Source organism: Pleuronectes platessa, chromosome 11 (genome assembly GCF_947347685.1).
Source record: "Pleuronectes platessa chromosome 11, fPlePla1.1, whole genome shotgun sequence".
In the NCBI taxonomy this organism is placed as follows: domain Eukaryota; kingdom Metazoa; phylum Chordata; class Actinopteri; order Pleuronectiformes; family Pleuronectidae; genus Pleuronectes; species Pleuronectes platessa.
The window spans coordinates 16,308,039-16,321,700 of NC_070636.1; the positions used below are offsets into that span (position 1 = coordinate 16,308,039).

General features: G+C 41.9%; 3 protein-coding genes across 3 annotated transcripts in view; 2 read left to right on the forward strand and 1 right to left on the reverse strand.

The window, feature by feature from the left end:
* The window catches only part of eml5 (EMAP like 5), a 39,065-nt gene extending 31,836 nt beyond the window's left edge, over positions 1-7,229 (forward strand). Inside the window, exons 29-44 of the mRNA XM_053435392.1 lie at positions 122-130; positions 1,036-1,114; positions 1,372-1,501; positions 1,631-1,729; positions 2,072-2,092; positions 2,453-2,626; positions 2,723-2,931; positions 3,171-3,328; positions 3,649-3,763; positions 3,854-4,042; positions 4,156-4,328; positions 4,757-4,919; positions 5,005-5,108; positions 5,195-5,348; positions 5,624-5,724; positions 6,051-7,229. Of these exons, the coding sequence (XP_053291367.1) occupies positions 122-130; positions 1,036-1,114; positions 1,372-1,501; positions 1,631-1,729; positions 2,072-2,092; positions 2,453-2,626; positions 2,723-2,931; positions 3,171-3,328; positions 3,649-3,763; positions 3,854-4,042; positions 4,156-4,328; positions 4,757-4,919; positions 5,005-5,108; positions 5,195-5,348; positions 5,624-5,724; positions 6,051-6,087 (1,915 nt within the window). The 3' untranslated portion in view covers positions 6,088-7,229. The remainder of the gene's footprint in view (positions 1-121; positions 131-1,035; positions 1,115-1,371; positions 1,502-1,630; positions 1,730-2,071; positions 2,093-2,452; positions 2,627-2,722; positions 2,932-3,170; positions 3,329-3,648; positions 3,764-3,853; positions 4,043-4,155; positions 4,329-4,756; positions 4,920-5,004; positions 5,109-5,194; positions 5,349-5,623; positions 5,725-6,050) is intronic.
* Positions 7,230-8,005: 776 nt separating this feature from the next.
* isca2 (iron-sulfur cluster assembly 2) lies at positions 8,006-10,171 on the reverse strand. Its single transcript, XM_053434690.1, has 4 exons — positions 10,048-10,171; positions 9,684-9,843; positions 8,683-8,798; positions 8,006-8,591 (listed from the first exon to the last, which is right to left on the reverse strand). Exons 1-4 carry the CDS (start codon positions 10,107-10,109, stop codon positions 8,417-8,419), a joined length of 513 nt encoding a protein of 170 aa, XP_053290665.1. The 5' UTR covers positions 10,110-10,171; the 3' UTR covers positions 8,006-8,416.
* Positions 10,172-10,670: 499 nt separating this feature from the next.
* Positions 10,671-13,320, forward strand: LOC128450931 (NPC intracellular cholesterol transporter 2). Its single transcript, XM_053434691.1, has 5 exons — positions 10,671-10,798; positions 11,016-11,119; positions 12,049-12,156; positions 12,248-12,420; positions 12,792-13,320. The coding sequence occupies exons 2-5, from the start codon at positions 11,038-11,040 to the stop codon at positions 12,876-12,878; spliced, it is 450 nt and encodes a 149-aa protein (XP_053290666.1). The 5' UTR covers positions 10,671-10,798; positions 11,016-11,037; the 3' UTR covers positions 12,879-13,320.
* The last annotated feature ends 342 nt before the right edge of the window (positions 13,321-13,662 follow it).

The window sequence follows — 13,662 nt, forward strand, 5'->3', positions numbered from 1 at the left end:
TATTTTGTGTCCTCAGCGGCTGTGCTGTTGTGCTGCGTGTGTCCAGCAGGCAGCAGTGAGCGCTGTGGGAAAACACTTTTTTTCTAATTCTTGTTTTTCCTTTTCTATTGCTGCCATGAAGAGGGTCAAGGTAAGACACTGAATGAGTTGATCCTCTGTTCTTCCTTATGTGGATATTTGTGGAAGGACGTTGACTATTATGTCTTGCCTGTATATGCCTGTATAGCGATTGAGTGTTTCTCCCATTCGTCTCATTATTTAATTGATTTTCATATCCTTGTGTTTTTAACGTCAATTTACTGACTGAAGATGTGTGGAAATGGAGAAAGCAGCAGAAATCGATAATGCCATTGTGATATTTCATATTTACTGTCACTTTACATCGATTTTTATTAGAGTCCGACCTATTTATATCTTCCCAATAAATCAGCCGATAGGAGCCTTTCAAAGATAAAGCATGACTGTGTTGATGTTTTCCAATATGTGCTCATATAATCACTGTTATTTAAGAGAATAAACGATAGAGAAAAGATGAGAATTTATCTTCAAGACTTCTACAAAGTTAAGATTATGGATAAACTATAAAATGTCAAGCTGCAGTTACGTATCTTTGTCATAAGGGTTTGTTAAAAAGATTGTAAATCAGCCAATATATCAGTATTGGAAATTTTATACTCCCATAAAATCCACATCGGTCGGGCTCTAACCTTTGCCTCCATCCTTTATCGACATGGTTACTCTGTTACCTGATTCAATCTTTCACTGCTTCACTGTTACAGCCACTGTGTGATGCAAGATTTTTTTCTTGAATTTATTCCACCTTGAAAATCCTGTTATTTCAGAAAAAAAGGATTTCTTAGATCAAGAGATAAAACCAGCGTCTTCGTCGGTTTGTTTGCAAATACTCATGAAATGTTCTGTAGAACAGTCTCATTGCCAAACAGTGTCATATCATTATTATCCTAAGCATCATTATAATTATCAGTCTGATAAGCAGCCCCTCAGCCGCCCTCTTATCCCAGCTCTCTGTTCCAGGCCTCCTGTCAGCCGAGCGCTGCCGCAGCCGGAGAAGCTGCAGACCAACAACGTCGGCAAAAAAAAGAGGCCGATTGAGGTAAGAAGGACGTCCCATCCTCACCCTGAAAACAACAGGCTGAGGGATATGATACAGCTGATGAGCTCTATGTAAACAGAACAGAAGGTGATCTCTGATGTGGTTATTTCGGCTGTGCTCGCTCTCTGTGCAGACGGCCTCTCGGGGGACTCCGATGCCTCTGTGATCCAATCATAACGTGCTCTCCGTCAGCTCGCTCGGAAACATCTTCGTTGTCATGGCGTTGACCTGTGTGACTTTCTGGTGCTCTCCCGCAGGACCTGGTGCTGGACCTGGTTTTTGGTTACCGTGGAAATGACTGCCGCAACAACGTGCACTACCTGAACGACGGGGCGGACATCATTTACCACACGGCCTCAATTGGCATCGTGCTCAACTTGACGACCTGTGAGTGGACAGAGGACTGTACAGAAGCCGGGCTAATGGTGTTAGTCGTTCCTGAAAGCAAACGTAACGTAAACTGTGTGTGTGTGTGTGTGTGTTTGTGTGTGTGTGTGTGTGTTCTTTTTCTACCAGCCTGCCAAAGTTTCTACATAGAACACAGTGACGACATTCTGTGCCTGACAATCAATCAACATCCCAAATTCCCCAACGTGGTGGCGACTGGCCAAGTAGGTATGTCTGTGAAAAGTTGACTTCCTGTGTCAACAGCCGCCTCATTCCTCTTCTCCTTGTAGTCGACGTGCAGCGGGAACATAGTGCACCACTGTGGCCTGAACCCCCTCTACAAGCCTATCTGTAATAAAAAGCATCTAATGAGCAAAATGATCCTTTTTGCACATGTGTATAGTTGTAGGGTAGTTCTTGTATGCTGCATTTTCTGTAGAAAACTTATAGTTGTGACTACAAATCTTACTGGAAGTTGCTGGAGAAACGGCGTAGCAGAAAATGTAAGTCTAAAAAATGTACTGATAATATGTCTGCCTTGTGTATTAATCAGATTTTCCTTTATTTCAGGTGATACTGGTGACATGTCAGGTAAGGACAGAACAAAATTAATCTTCATAAAAAAGTAAGAGGCCTGGTGTTTTTGACTCAAAGGTAATCTCACCTGTATTCTTAAAGTCTAGTGCCATCTAGTGGTCTTCTGACTTTTGACATGTATTCCCAAATGCAAACTTGCTTTATTCTAAATTTCCAATATTTGATCATGAAAATACAATGTAAATCTATAAAAAATATATGTCTAAACTCTTAAACATTTACCATTTTAGTTTGCATTCAGTTTTTGTTCCAATGTGGGATTTTATTTTGGCAACAGATCAAACCATACATCTTAATTGAACCTTTGCTGAGGTGATCATCAGTCTTCTTCTCTTTGTTTTTTTTCTCCGACAGCCACGTCTCCATCTATTCATGTGTGGGACGCCATGACCAAACAAACGCTATCGGTGCTACGTTGTTTCCACTCGGGCGGCGTGTGTTCCGTCAGCTTCAGTGCCACGGGAAAACTCCTGCTGTCTGCGGGCCTGGACCCTGAACACACCGTCACCATCTGGAAGTGGCAGGAAGGTAAAAAAAATAAACGATGATCCTTCTTCCAGCTTCGCGGGATATCGCAAGGGGGGAAGAGGTCACACTTTCATCGCCCTCTGCTTTGTTTCCCAGGTGCCAAAGTGGCCAGCCGGATAGGTCACACCCAGAGGATCTTCGTGGCTGAGTTCAGGCCGGACTCGGACACGCACTTTGTGTCGGTGGGGATCAAACACGTGCGTTTCTGGACGTTGGCTGGTCGAGCTCTGCTCAGTAAGAAAGGAGTGCTGAGCTCCATAGAGGACGCCCGGATGCAGACCATGCTCTCTGTAGCATTTGGAGCTGTAAGTCATTTACACCATCATAATATAACAACTAATTAATCTCACAAGAGAAACATTTTTGTTAAGTCTTTCACTTGCTGCTTGTTCTTACTGCACATGACATTTTACCTCGTAATATAAATCTATAGACATTTAACATCTTATCTCAAACTTTCTGCTTGACTGTGCTGTGAATTGTTGCACTGCCCGCTCTGCTCTCTATAGGCCACTAGATTAGTGCAGATTTGTTTTCTTTTCAGAATAACTTGACATTTACAGGTACCATAAGTGGGGATGTGTGTGTGTGGAAGGAACACATTCTAGTAAGAATAGTGGCCAAAGCTCACACGGGCCCAGTGTTCACCATGTACACCACACTGAGAGATGGCCTCATCGTCACCGGAGGCAAAGAAAGACCGTGAGTGCTGTTGGTTTTGATCCGTTCACTTGAGCTCACATCGGTAAACAACACTATTCACATACTGGCTTAATGGTGGAGAGAAGCAGTGGAGTTTATTCTATATGATCGTCATTTGGTCATCTTTTTATCCAAATGACTGTAGTAACTCATAAGATTAAATATACATGAGTAAAAAAGATGTACTGTATCTCTACATCATCTGATACACAGTATTATTTGTTTTCAAATCAGCCACATCCTGTGTACAGTAAAGTTAGCGTATGAATCACATGAAGTTTTCCTCAGTTCGTGGGTGAAACAGATGTTTTTCTCCACAGGTCAAAAGAAGGAGGAGCTCTAAAGCTCTGGGACCAGGAGCTGAAACGCTGCAGAGCCTTTCGATTAGAAACTGGACAGATCATAGACTGTGTTCGCTCTGTATGCAGAGGGAAGGTATTTACAGATAATATGGTCCTCAGTGTCTGTGTGCTGCATCAGCATCTGGATTTTGACGTGCTTCATCTTCCCTCTGTGCTGCATCAGGGTAAAATCCTGGTGGGCACCAGAAACGCAGAGATCATTGAGGTAGGGGAGAAGAACGCAGCGTGCAACATCTTGGTGAACGGCCACATGGACGGGCCGATCTGGGGCTTGGCCACGCATCCTTCCAGGGATGTGTTTCTCTCCGCTGCGGAGGACGGCACTGTTCGCCTGTGGGACATCCCTGAGAAGGTCAGACAGTCAACCCATCGCTTACATATTTAATTTCACTCGGCCGTGTGGTGGAAATTTTAAGATTTTTTTTTTTTTTTATTCTTATCTTGTGTTTCCTTGTGGTTTAACAGAAGATGCTGAATAAGGTAAACCTGGGCCACCCGGCCCACACCATCAGCTACAGTCCTGAGGGGGACATGGTGGCCATCGGCATGAAGAACGGAGAGTTCATCATCCTGCTGGTGGCCTCACTCAAAATCTGGGGCAAGAAAAGGGATCGGCGCTCCCCTATCCAGGATATCAGGTATGTATCGATGGCTATTTAAAAAAAAAAAAATTAAACTGACAGCAGTGTTTTCTGAAGTGAAAAATACCAGCACAATGTGTATAGAATCCAGAACACATGTATAAAGATGCAAGAAAAGGCTTTTTAATGTAGTCTGGAGCTAAAAGACATCGTGGCCCAGTGAACACTGACAAGTTGAGCCCCATATGTATCCCAGTGAAAACACACAATTCAAACAATGCTTGTTTTGTGTAAATAATTGTGTATCCAACCTGCATTATCACTGGGCTAAGATTACTTTTATTTACTTGTTTGTTAGATTTCAAATGTAAGAACATCAATCAGAATTTCAGGAATCCTGAAACTAAAACTGTGTCAAACCCTCGTCTGTACAGGAGAATGTGTTTCTGAGAGAACACTGGTAACTCTGCATGTGTCTCTTGCAGGTTCAGTCCAAACTCTCGTTACTTGGCCGTCGGCTCCAATGAGAACGCCGTCGACTTCTACGACCTGACGCTCGGCCCCCAGCTGAACCGCATCAACTGCTGCAGGGACATCCCCAGCTTCGTCATGCAGATGGACTTCTCCGCGGACAGCAACTCCATCCAGGTATGGATCGGAAATATCAGAGCTCCCCGTCAGCTTTCAGTCATTGGCTGTTTCACCTCTGACCTCCAATGTGTTTTTGACTCAGATTTCTACAGGTACTTATAAGCGACTGGTGTACGAGGTGCCGTCTGGGAAACCGGTCACAGAGCAGTCCCACATCGACAGGATTACCTGGGCCTCCTGGACGAGGTGAGGGGCACTCTCATGAGACTGACAAAACCATCAGTACTACATGTGTAAAAAGTCTTAAATAGCATTACTCTCTCTGTCTCCAGTATCCTGGGGGACGAGGTTGTTGGGATCTGGTCCCGTAACACGGACAAAGCAGACGTCACCTGTGCCTGTGTTTCCCACTCAGGCCTTAATGTGGCCACAGGCGACGACTTTGGAATGGTGAAGCTGTTTGACTTTCCATGTCCAGAGAAGTTTGTAAGTGTGACTACGCACACGCTATCACTGTTTTGATTTATAAGAACAGTAACATGTTTGTCTAACGAAAATATTTCACTCTTCAACTTTCTCACCTGAGATCTTTAAGTGTAGATTCAACAATTTAAGATGGTTAAATAAAAAGTCACTGTGATAGATTTTTCTACAATCCATCAACATAAGTTTTAAGATGCTATACTCATACAGAAATATTTACAAACTCTTTATAATACACAATAATATTTTATGTTACACGATGTGTGTTTTTTCTTTAGGCCAAACACAAACGCTTTCTGGGCCACTCTGCTCACCTGACAAACGTGCGCTTCACAAGCGGAGATCACTTTGTCGTCAGCGCCGGTGGAGATGACAGAAGGTAAGAGAGAGGCAGCGGTGGAGCTCAGATTTTCCATAATTAGGGGCCAGAATTTACACAGAGGGTCCAATATATGTCCAAACGATTCATGATTCAGTATGGTGCCAATTAAGTCATACATCTTTAACTGTTAGTTCTGCATAATATTGTCATATTTATTGTTAGTATTGTTAATAAGTAAAAACAATTCTGACAGGATACGGGCCAATCAGATTTAAGCAGGGGCTAGTGCCCCCCCATGGACTGAGGATCCAAATAAAAACTTAAAATGAGATAACTATCAAATATTGAAAGACCCATCTTCCCCTTTGTTATGTCCCCTCTAGCCTCTTTGTGTGGAGGTGTGTCCACGCCCCTCACTGAGGACCACGCCTGGACCCTCCGGCCTCAGAGAGCTTCTCTCAGCACGGCTCTCCAGAGGAAGAGAATCAGCAAAGAGAAGCCGCTTGAAGAAGAAGGAGGACAGACGTGGCAGCTTGTAAATGAGGACAAGCGGTGATTCGAATCACTGCCTCAAAACTTGGTGCATGCAGATGTGCAAGGCTCATTTTCATCATAACATCAGTCCCAAGTGTGAACACAGGCGGATACTGCTCTGACAGTATCGCATCATCACTGAGTAAAAAAAAAGGCATCCCTCTAACACAGTATGTGCATATCATTTTTTTTCAGAATGAGAGAATCTGTGTCCCACAGGCCTGTGAACTTGTGTTACTGAAAATGCCATTTTTTTTTTTTATAACATGTAGCAAACTGAATTAGCCTTAATTTGAGTGTTCAATTTACGAGGGTTTGGATTCTTTCTGTAGTTTACTTTTTTGAATCATGTAGTCGTTTGGTTGGTTTGTTCTATTTTTACTGGTGATTCCAAATCCTGTGGCCTTCCACCTGAATGTAACATCCACTGTTACGTTCTGGATGTCAGCATGCCAAAGCATACTATGCACTGTACACCTGACCTGGTCACTGTGTTACCCTGACGGTTCATTTATGGTTCATGTGGCTGTGTTGTTGACTGGTTGACCTCGGACCTCCCTCGACAGTGTTTCCCCTCATTCGTGCCCGTTTGTGGTTCCCGGGTGTGCATGGCTTCCTGGAAGACAATCCGTCCTAACCAAAATCCTCAAAAAACTAAAAGAACAGTTGTGAAAAAGAAAAAAAAAGAGAAAAAGAAAAGGAAATTACGTTTTAATGCACAGTTGCGATTCCTTCAGTCACTTTTAAGTCAGCTGCTGCTGTATGATGTATTATCGTGGCATTTTCCTGAATATGAATGGTGTGACAGTAAGTCAGTGTTTTGTGTGTAAGCAGATATATTGCTCAAATGGAATGTTTTATCAGAGAAAATAAGAAAAGTGCAAAACATTTGCTCCCTGTATTAAGACTATGAAAAAAAAAGTTGCTGCATATTTTGATTTACATTACTCCAGTGTAAATATCATTTGTAGATATTCTTTTTGTATATTTTTTGTGAGATGTTTCTTAAAATCCACTTTAATAAAAAAGGCAACCATGAACTTGAGCTTTGTCTGAAGAATGTTTACTGAGTAAAAACATCCAAGATGTAGAATAAAACTAGAACTTCTCTAAGAGTGCGTCCCTCTGTGGGGACCCCTGATAAAATATTTTTTTTTAAACGCGGCTAGATCCAATCAAAATGTTAAAGAAAGTGAAGAAGAATCCACAAGTGTGAAAACAACATCCTTAGCAGAAGTATTGGTTCATAATGCTGAGGAACCAATGTATTCAAACCAGCGGTGCTTAAGCTTATCCCGTTATCACTTATCAAGGAATACAGAGTTCCTTGCTGCTCTTTCATCACACTGATGATGTCAGGATGGAGTCAGAGCATCATGTGAGACCAACTTAAAACTAGAAGGGCACTCAAGAGAGCACACGCCTCCAACAGTCCCTTTCTATTGAATCAAGCCAACTTTCACACACTCATAAACATCAGTCCCGTAATCTGCCTTACTTTTTTTTAATCCCGATACATGAAATATTCTCTTGGATATCTCGAAAACGTCCAGATTATTTTAAGTAAAGCGATAACAATTTCCTTTGCATGGATCTGTGCCAAAATGCAATGGGTTATTCGTTGTTATCTTTCTAACAGAATTTGTGAAAATCCAGTCAATTTTTTTTGTAATGCTGCTGACTAACAAACAAACATGGGTGAAAACATAACCTCCTTGGTGAAAGTAACAAACAACCTCCCCAGCATGAAAGGTTTACTAAACACAAATTTTCACACACAAAGAAAAAAACAGAAGATTAAATATTTCATATTCACTCAGTTTTATTCAAGTTGAAACAAACATAATTTAGCGTGGCTCTTTATATTCATATATTTATGTCCTATATACATAATTTACATAAAAAGGCAAATCTATGCACTGAATAAACACTTCAACTGAGCCTTTGTTTCAAATGACAAAGTTGAATGTTGTTGACACTGTTGACTGTCACCATCTGCAATGATTTGTCAGTATCGCTGCCTTTCATTCACCACAACAAAGCAAAACACTATCTACCGGTTTCATTTTTGTAGTTATTAGCAGTATCACAGTTCAATATAACATAATACCCAGAGTTACCAGTTTATTTGTAGGCATATTTTGATCATGTGCATGTGATAAACTGGTAAAGCTGCGTGTTTATTCATATTAGTGGAGGTAAAAGGAAAGCAGGGTTATAGTTTGACGGAGAAGGAGCTACCACAGGAGCAGCCGTGATCGGCTTGAGGATTCTTGAGCACTAGGAAGGCGGAGCGTATCAGCTCCTGGCTGAAGTCCACAGTGGACCCCTTCACAAACTCCAGGCTGTCCTGGTCCACGATGACGCCCACGCCTCCCTGCTCAAACACTCTGGGTACAGAGGGGGACACAAACGGTTTGACTTTAGTGGGGATACAGTGTGGCTCTCAGGAAACGGTGACAGGATTCAGTGTCAGTTCACCTGTCGTCTTCATTCCTGCTACCATCCACAGAGAACTTGTACTGGAACCCGGAGCAGCCTCCTCCCTCCACGTGTATTCTCAAGTACTCGCCCTTCACCATGATCTCCCCCAACCTCTGGTTTGAAAGAAGGGAGATAAGGACAAAAGCCCAAAAGCGTCAACGCAACAGCATTCATTGATTGTATGACAAGTGTTTTTTAACATGCAATGGTTTAATTTCAACTACATTTTAGATTTCTACTGTACATTTGTATTTTGACCAATCACGGTCACCAGTTGTAATGCAACAACTGTAAGTAACAATGCTGCTCATGATCATGTGCTTTCCTTCAACACATCACACACCAGATGATAACTGGCGACACCCATAATTGGCTTTGATGAGTCAAAACCAAATGTAAAACTATATGTGGAGAACTAAGACGTTTATGACTAGTCACAACTTCACCAATTTGAAAAGTGATGAAATACGATACAGATATTGAGATCAGAAGCTTGAGCTGCCAGGCTTAGGAACAATATGATATAATGGCCTGACGAACTGCAAAGAAGAGACAATCTTCTGGAGACTTTGTGGTGACCAGATGAACAATTACTTCATTAAAGTCAGGTAAAGCCCAAACAAAGGTTGAACAACATGATGACACTGTATATGCTTGTCGACAAGATTGTATGACCAAACATTCACATCTTTTTGGAAATGAAAGATTCCTACACAATACTGATCACTTGTACTCACAATATTTAAAAATGTCTGAGCCCTCAGATCTTCATTATACACAACATGAGAATGTAAAGGTATCATTTATACGGTGAGTGCAGTAATTGACAGTGTGTGGTGGTATTTCATATTTCCGCTGTATAGGAACCATGACACTTCATCATGAGGTCATTCACTGGCTCCTCTGTCAACACTGGCTCAGACCCTCGACACTGAAACGAACCCTTGTCCAAACACAGACCCAGGGAGCATGATGCTGAGTCATGATTATCTGCTGACCTTCACGCATGACTCAGTGAGGAGCACTTCAGGTGGATTTGACACCGACGGTTGCTGCTGGGCTGAGGCGCTGCTGAGGCGCTGGAGCCCCGCTGGGGTGTTGGTGGGCAGCCGCTGCAGCTGCTGGTTCACACGGAGGTTGTTCAGCAGAGTCGATGACCTGTAAATCATCAACACAGCGCGAGGATCAGATCGTGGAAGAGCAAAGGGACTTGTAGTGTTTGTTAGTTAGCGGTTAGCTCACAAGCTAGCTGGCTAAATTAGATACACAACTATTTTTCCGCTAAACAAATCGTTTACATGATAATATTTGGATCAGCAACTTCCATATTGATGTGTGGAATATTAAATAACTGAGGGTTACCTAGCGAAGCTCCACATTGTTGACTTTGACGCAGTTATCAAGGCTCCTCTGACGAATGACATCTTTCATAACAAACGCTCTCTAACTCCACCCGCTTTACGTCACGAGAAAACCTATCGCACTGTCATTGGCTTAGATGCTTGTCTTGTAGACGAGATACGCCCATGTAGCACAATACGGCCAATTGATTCGTCAATGTACCTGCCCGTCACAAGGCATTGCGCTTTGAATGGATTTGACTGCGTGACGTATTTAGGTATTTCATGTCCTTCGCTTGGTCTGTCAGGCACAGCCACCAACCATGCTGTTTATGCAGCCATCGACAAGACGCAGCAATCAAATATTTACATAGAGCAAAAGTGTACAGATAATTGGTTAAGTTTGAAATGGGAGGCTTTAATCTGACAATTACAGATCAGGAGAGCAGCTACATACGTTGGCCGAGAGAGATCAACAGTGCGTTGTGATCTTATTTTCTTAATGTGAATAAATTAAGAAAACACACGCAAATAGTCACTGAACTTCAACTCAATGATTGGCTTGATATCACACTGCTGCCTCCAAACTGTGTGGCAACAATGGCCGATACCTCCAGACAGTCCCGGCCACCGTAGCTTCATGCCTGATAGACCACATTTCGGGCAAATCAAACACCGTGTTCTTATAAATAGGCGTACCCCAGAATCTCGTGACCCAGGGAAATAAAGAGGGGAGCATTTCCTGTCTGGACGGAGACTGAAGCGCTCTGAAGGTACAGCTGTTCACTCTGAGTTCGTCATTTCTACTTTTATTTATTTGTCGTTTTGTTGAACTCTGTGTTGTTTTATCACCGAGCGTGAACGTGGCTTCCTTGTTGTTTTAAACTCTATAATCTGTAACATGCACGGACACAAACAAGCGGTCACGTGATCAAACCCTTTGCTCTGACTCATCTCACGGGTGCTCTGTGTATATTTTCCTCTTCGCAGGTTCACTCAAAGAGACTGAAACATGGACGTCCGGCCTGAGCTCGTGGTTCTCCTCTGCCTGATGGGCCTCACCTGTGCGGTGCCGGTCAAATTCATAAGCTGCGGTGAGTTTCACCTGACACACCCATTGACTTCACTCTACTCACCTTTTTTAAAGCAAAGTTTAAATACCCCCAGTCAAAGTGTTTTCAATCAGAAAAATATTACAAAACCCGCCGATGAACGTTGAAGTATGAGGACCAAAGCAACTCAGCGTCCCAGGACCACAAACATGTCTTGACATGTGAGGTTTGGTTCAAGCAGCTTCCCAAACACAAAGATATCCCACTTCAACCATTGTAGAAGTCTGGTTAATGGGTCGTTTTTTAGATTGCCTTAATTAAAAATCACCTTTTGAGGCTTCATTATCGTTTTAACTATCCCCTTTCTGACTACTTGTTTGTTAAACACTGATTTACACCTTCATTTACACACATTCTACACGTTTTATATTAAATGCATTTGCACGTTAATGACTCCCTTGAATGCTTTCCAGATTTTCTCCATAGCATAATGTGTTCAAGAGGTCATGTTTTCTTTTGTTTGACCTGCACTTTAAAAACAGTAAATTCTACCTAAACAGATTTTAAGCAGAGAAACGGGAAACCTAACATTGGTGAAGCACGTCAAATGTGACTTATTTATCCACTTCCTGTTTAAATTGACCGACTGTTTCAACACTAGCTGCCACCTGACTCATTGCCATGTTCCCACGAACAATGTACTATGAGCCTTAACCCAGTACCAACGCCCTCATGTGCCTTACTAAAATGTAGTTCCTCCACATTTTCCTCTTGGGTCACAGATGAAATGAACCATTGGTTGTGCTCCTCATGACAAGTGAGCTGAAATTGTTTAACTTTTGTGGTGTTCCTGTTAAACTTCATCAGATTGAGTCAGATATTTTTGGAATGAAGTCATTTAATGAAATGTGTGGTGATGCAGCACTATAAGAATTTGCCTTTTTTTAAAGTCTGCCTCTCTATTTCCTCAGGCTCCCCCTCTGGCAAAGTGACCGTGGTGGACATTAGCCCTTGTGCTACTCAGCCATGCCAGCTCCATAAAGGAGAAGCCTACAGTGTCAATGTGACATTCAGCAGCGGTGAGTGGACTGTTTGCTTAAAAAAAAATTCATTTATTTATAAAAAATTTCTTTCTTCAGTCTTATGATTTTATGTCATTTTATCTTGTAGCTGTAGAGAGCCAAACAAGCACAGCATTGGTTCACGGTATTATTGCTGGAGTTCCCATCCCTTTCCCCATCCCCTTGCAAGATGGCTGCAAGTCTGGAATCAAGTGTCCCATCCAGAAGCAGCAGAGCTATCACTATCTCAACTCTCTACCTGTGAAGAAGGAGTATCCTGCTGTAAGTATAACATGTGACGGGCCATCAGATTGCTACTAGAAATCTGATGGCCATTACTGACATTGTTTAAGGCTATGAAAAAATTCAATGCCAAAAAAACTAAGCTGTTGTATTGTCCATTGAGTATTGACTGTCAATCACAATTGGAAAGTTTGAACTTTGTCCTTGTTGCATAGCAAAATATAGTATAATCCTCAGATGGGATGCTTTTCAGTTTCTGTTTTTTGTTTTATAAATTGGTGCATACTAGTTTCTCTCGTCTGACTGAGGTGGGCGTCCACTTCTCTCTCTCTCTCTTCCTCTAGACTTATTTTTACACTGAGACACCTTTTTTAGTTCACCATTAACTTTTCCATTTCTGCATTTTACAGATAAAGCTGGTGGTGGAGTGGGAACTGAGAGACGACGATAAAAAAGACTTGTTCTGCATCAGGTTCCCAGTTCAGATTGTGAGCTAAACCTGCAACAATACCGCACACTAATGTATGGGGGCTTAATTTTTAAAAGGGATTCAGTGTTGAGTAAAAACCTAAAGAACTTAAATGATTCAATCACATTTTATTCATTCATCAAATTGATTTTAAGATGCATTTCTCCCTCTGGTTTGCATGATTTTTCTGCGCACGCATCTTAAAATCCTGCTGAAATAAACGGTTGATTATTGCTCTGATGGGCCGCACAGTTGATTTTTAAGAGGCGTGAATGTGAATTAAGAATACGACTGATATTTGTGTCAGTGACCCGGCTTATCTACATTCCACTACCACGCATGTCCCGTCTGCTGTGTAGTCGGACAAGATGCACACTGTAGTTTGTCTTTACTAAAACTTTTGTAAAATTTCTTACTGACTTTGTGCTATTGTATGAAAAATAAATTCTAATAAAGAAATCTAATGTGTACCCAAGTTGCACTGTTTGAATAAATGTTAAGATGATTAATCATCTTTTAAAGATTCTAATCCCATAAACTGACATTTAAACTCAATTCTACATTAGGAATTATAAGCTGTGGTTAAATGTGCATAGCAACTACCCTCTACTGGTTGAAGCCCGGCTATTGTAATAAGGTTTTGTGGCTGGCTGATGTCACCAACAACCCGACATATAAAGTAAATGTACATTATTGTGCACTCCTGTGGTGTCGTAATCGGGGGGGAAATGATTCCTTACCCTTCAAATTTGGTATAAGAGTTGCAAAGTGGCTGACATGAACACTTATAAACCTTTTAACATGATTTTACA